Here is a 2,413-nt window from a genome sequence, read left to right as displayed (position 1 = left end):
AGGGAAGGAGAGAGAGAGAGTGAGAGGAGAGAGAGGGTGAGAAGATGATTGAGGTGGGAAAAGGCAAAGTGAATGAGATTAGGTGAGAGAGAGAAAGAGAGGAAGAGGGTTGATGGGTCAGTTGGTGTTACTTGGTGCTAAAATTTAAAAAAGTGTCTGCTACTGGTTGTGATAATTGGAGCAAATTAAACATAATATCCCTCCTCTTTCTCACACCAAGTTTTTCCCTCCTACACCTTGCACCTCTTTCTCTATCATTCAATCCTATATTTATAATTCTCCTTTTCTCTCCCTTTTAGGATGAGTTATGTATGCACTTAACAAATTATGCTATTAACAAGCACAGTAAGGACTTCATTAGAGATGAGGAGAGTGGTAGCAAGAGACGGATCACAACACTCAACAAGTGGTTTGAGGACAATGGATATGATCTAGACAAGATCTGGTCTGACATTGATGTAAGCGAATTATGCATTGGCCAACCATGATACAAGCAATGTTGGGGTCAAGCCCTTGGGGCTTACGATGTATTAAGTTTTGAACTAACTTAAGCATTGAGTACTTTAAAATCCTTTAACTATAAGTATTTTAAGTATGTAAGTCTATTGTAAGTTAGTGACAGTCAGATATACATGTACATGTACATGTATAAGTACATGTATGTGTATATGAGGCATGCAGCTTCTTGTCAGTGGATAATGGATTTGTGGATTGTCAAGTTGCTCAAAATGGGGCCTTGTACAGGCCAAATTTTCTCAAAAATGGCTAGGAGAGAATTCTCTATTTTTATAATTTTTTCTAATACATATACATGTCCTTATGCTGTGTATCAACTTTGAGTTGTTTCCGATCAAATTTGGATTTTTTATGAACTTTTAAAGTTGCTCCAAAATCGAACCAATGACCCAAGGCTATAGCCTTTGGTCACAGGCCAAATTTCATCAAAAATGGCTAGGAGAGAATTCTCCATTTTTATAAATTTTTTCTGATACATATACATTTCCTTATGCTGTGTATCAGCTTTGAGTTGTTTCTGATCAAATTTGGATTTTTTAATGAATTTTTAAAGTTGCTCCAAAATCAAACCAACGACCCAAGGCTCACAGGCCAAATTTCATCAAAAATGGCTAGGAGAGAATCCTTTATTTTTATATTTTTTTCTAATACATATACATGTCCTTATGCTGTGTATCAACTTTGAGTTGATTCCAATCAAATTTGGATTTTTTTATGAATTTTTAAAGTTGCTCTGAAATCCAGCCAACGACCCAAGGCTATAGCCTTTGGTCCTGGCCAAATTTCATCAAAAATCGCTAGGAGAGAATTCTTTATTTTTATAATTTTTTCTAATACATATACATGTCCTTATGCTGTGTATCAATTTTGAGTTGTTTCCAATCAAATTTGGATTTTTTATGATTTTTAAAAGTTGCTCCAAAATCCAGCCTACGACCCAAAACAGGCCAAATTTCATCAAAAATGACTAGGAGAGAATTCTTTATTTTTATAATTTTTTCTGATACATATACATTTCCTTATGCTATGTATCAACTTTGAGTTGTTTCCGATCAAATTTGGATTTTTTACGAATTTTTAAAGTTGCTTTAAATGCCATGTACATGTACAGTGTACTTGTACATGTACTACATGCATCAGTAGGAGCTTTTAACCAATAGCCCATTCCTGTGGTCTATTGTACATGTACATGCATTAGATTCACTCTTTGTCTCTCTAACTTTTTAACTTTATTTTCCTTCTCTCCTCTTTCTTAGGATGTCATCATTAAAACACTAATATCAGCTCATCCAGTCGTCTGCCACAACTATCGGTCCTCATTCCCTAATCACACGAGAGGCAGTGCCTGCTTTGAGATACTCGGCTTTGACATTCTCCTAGACCGCAAACTCAAGCCCTGGCTGATGGAAGTGAACAGGTCCCCCAGCTTCCATACTGACTCCCCATTGGATAAGGAAGTGAAGGAGGCTTTGATATATGATACACTGGATCTCATTGACCTCTTTGCTAATGATAGGAAGAGATGTCTGGAGGAGGAGAAACAGAGAGCAAGGGATAGGCTCCTACAGAAGGCAAGATCTAAGGACTCAAGGTACTGGATAGAGAAATGAAGGAGGAGAGGGAGGGAAAGGGAGAGAGAGAGGAGTGGAGAGGGAGAGAGAGGAGGGGGAGGGAGAAATTGTAGTTAGTGTATATACATGTACATGTACATGTAGTGCATAAACATAGGCAATGAGTACTGTTAGATTTGAGTAGGTACATGCATACATGTACATGTACATTGTACATGTATTATATAGTATAAATGTACATGTAATCTTTAAATGTAAAAAAATATAAAATATAATTAAAATATAATGTAAATTATAAAATTTTGACAAAATTTTTGATTGACAAA

The 2,413-nt window shown here is 36.0% G+C and overlaps 1 protein-coding gene across 1 annotated transcript in view; it reads left to right on the top strand.

The window, feature by feature from the left end:
- The window catches only part of LOC100639419 (tubulin polyglutamylase ttll6-like), a 6,356-nt gene extending 4,230 nt beyond the window's left edge, over positions 1 to 2,126 (top strand). Inside the window, exons 8-9 of the mRNA XM_020002834.1 lie at positions 300 to 458; positions 1,773 to 2,126. Of these exons, the coding sequence (XP_019858393.1) occupies positions 300 to 458; positions 1,773 to 2,126 (513 nt within the window). The remainder of the gene's footprint in view (positions 1 to 299; positions 459 to 1,772) is intronic.
- The last annotated feature ends 287 nt before the right edge of the window (positions 2,127 to 2,413 follow it).

This window comes from Amphimedon queenslandica, unplaced genomic scaffold (assembly GCF_000090795.2).
Source record: "Amphimedon queenslandica unplaced genomic scaffold, v1.1 AMPQUscaffold_12821, whole genome shotgun sequence".
Lineage (NCBI taxonomy): Eukaryota > Metazoa > Porifera > Demospongiae > Haplosclerida > Niphatidae > Amphimedon > Amphimedon queenslandica.
This window is presented reverse-complemented; position numbering and strand designations above follow the sequence as displayed.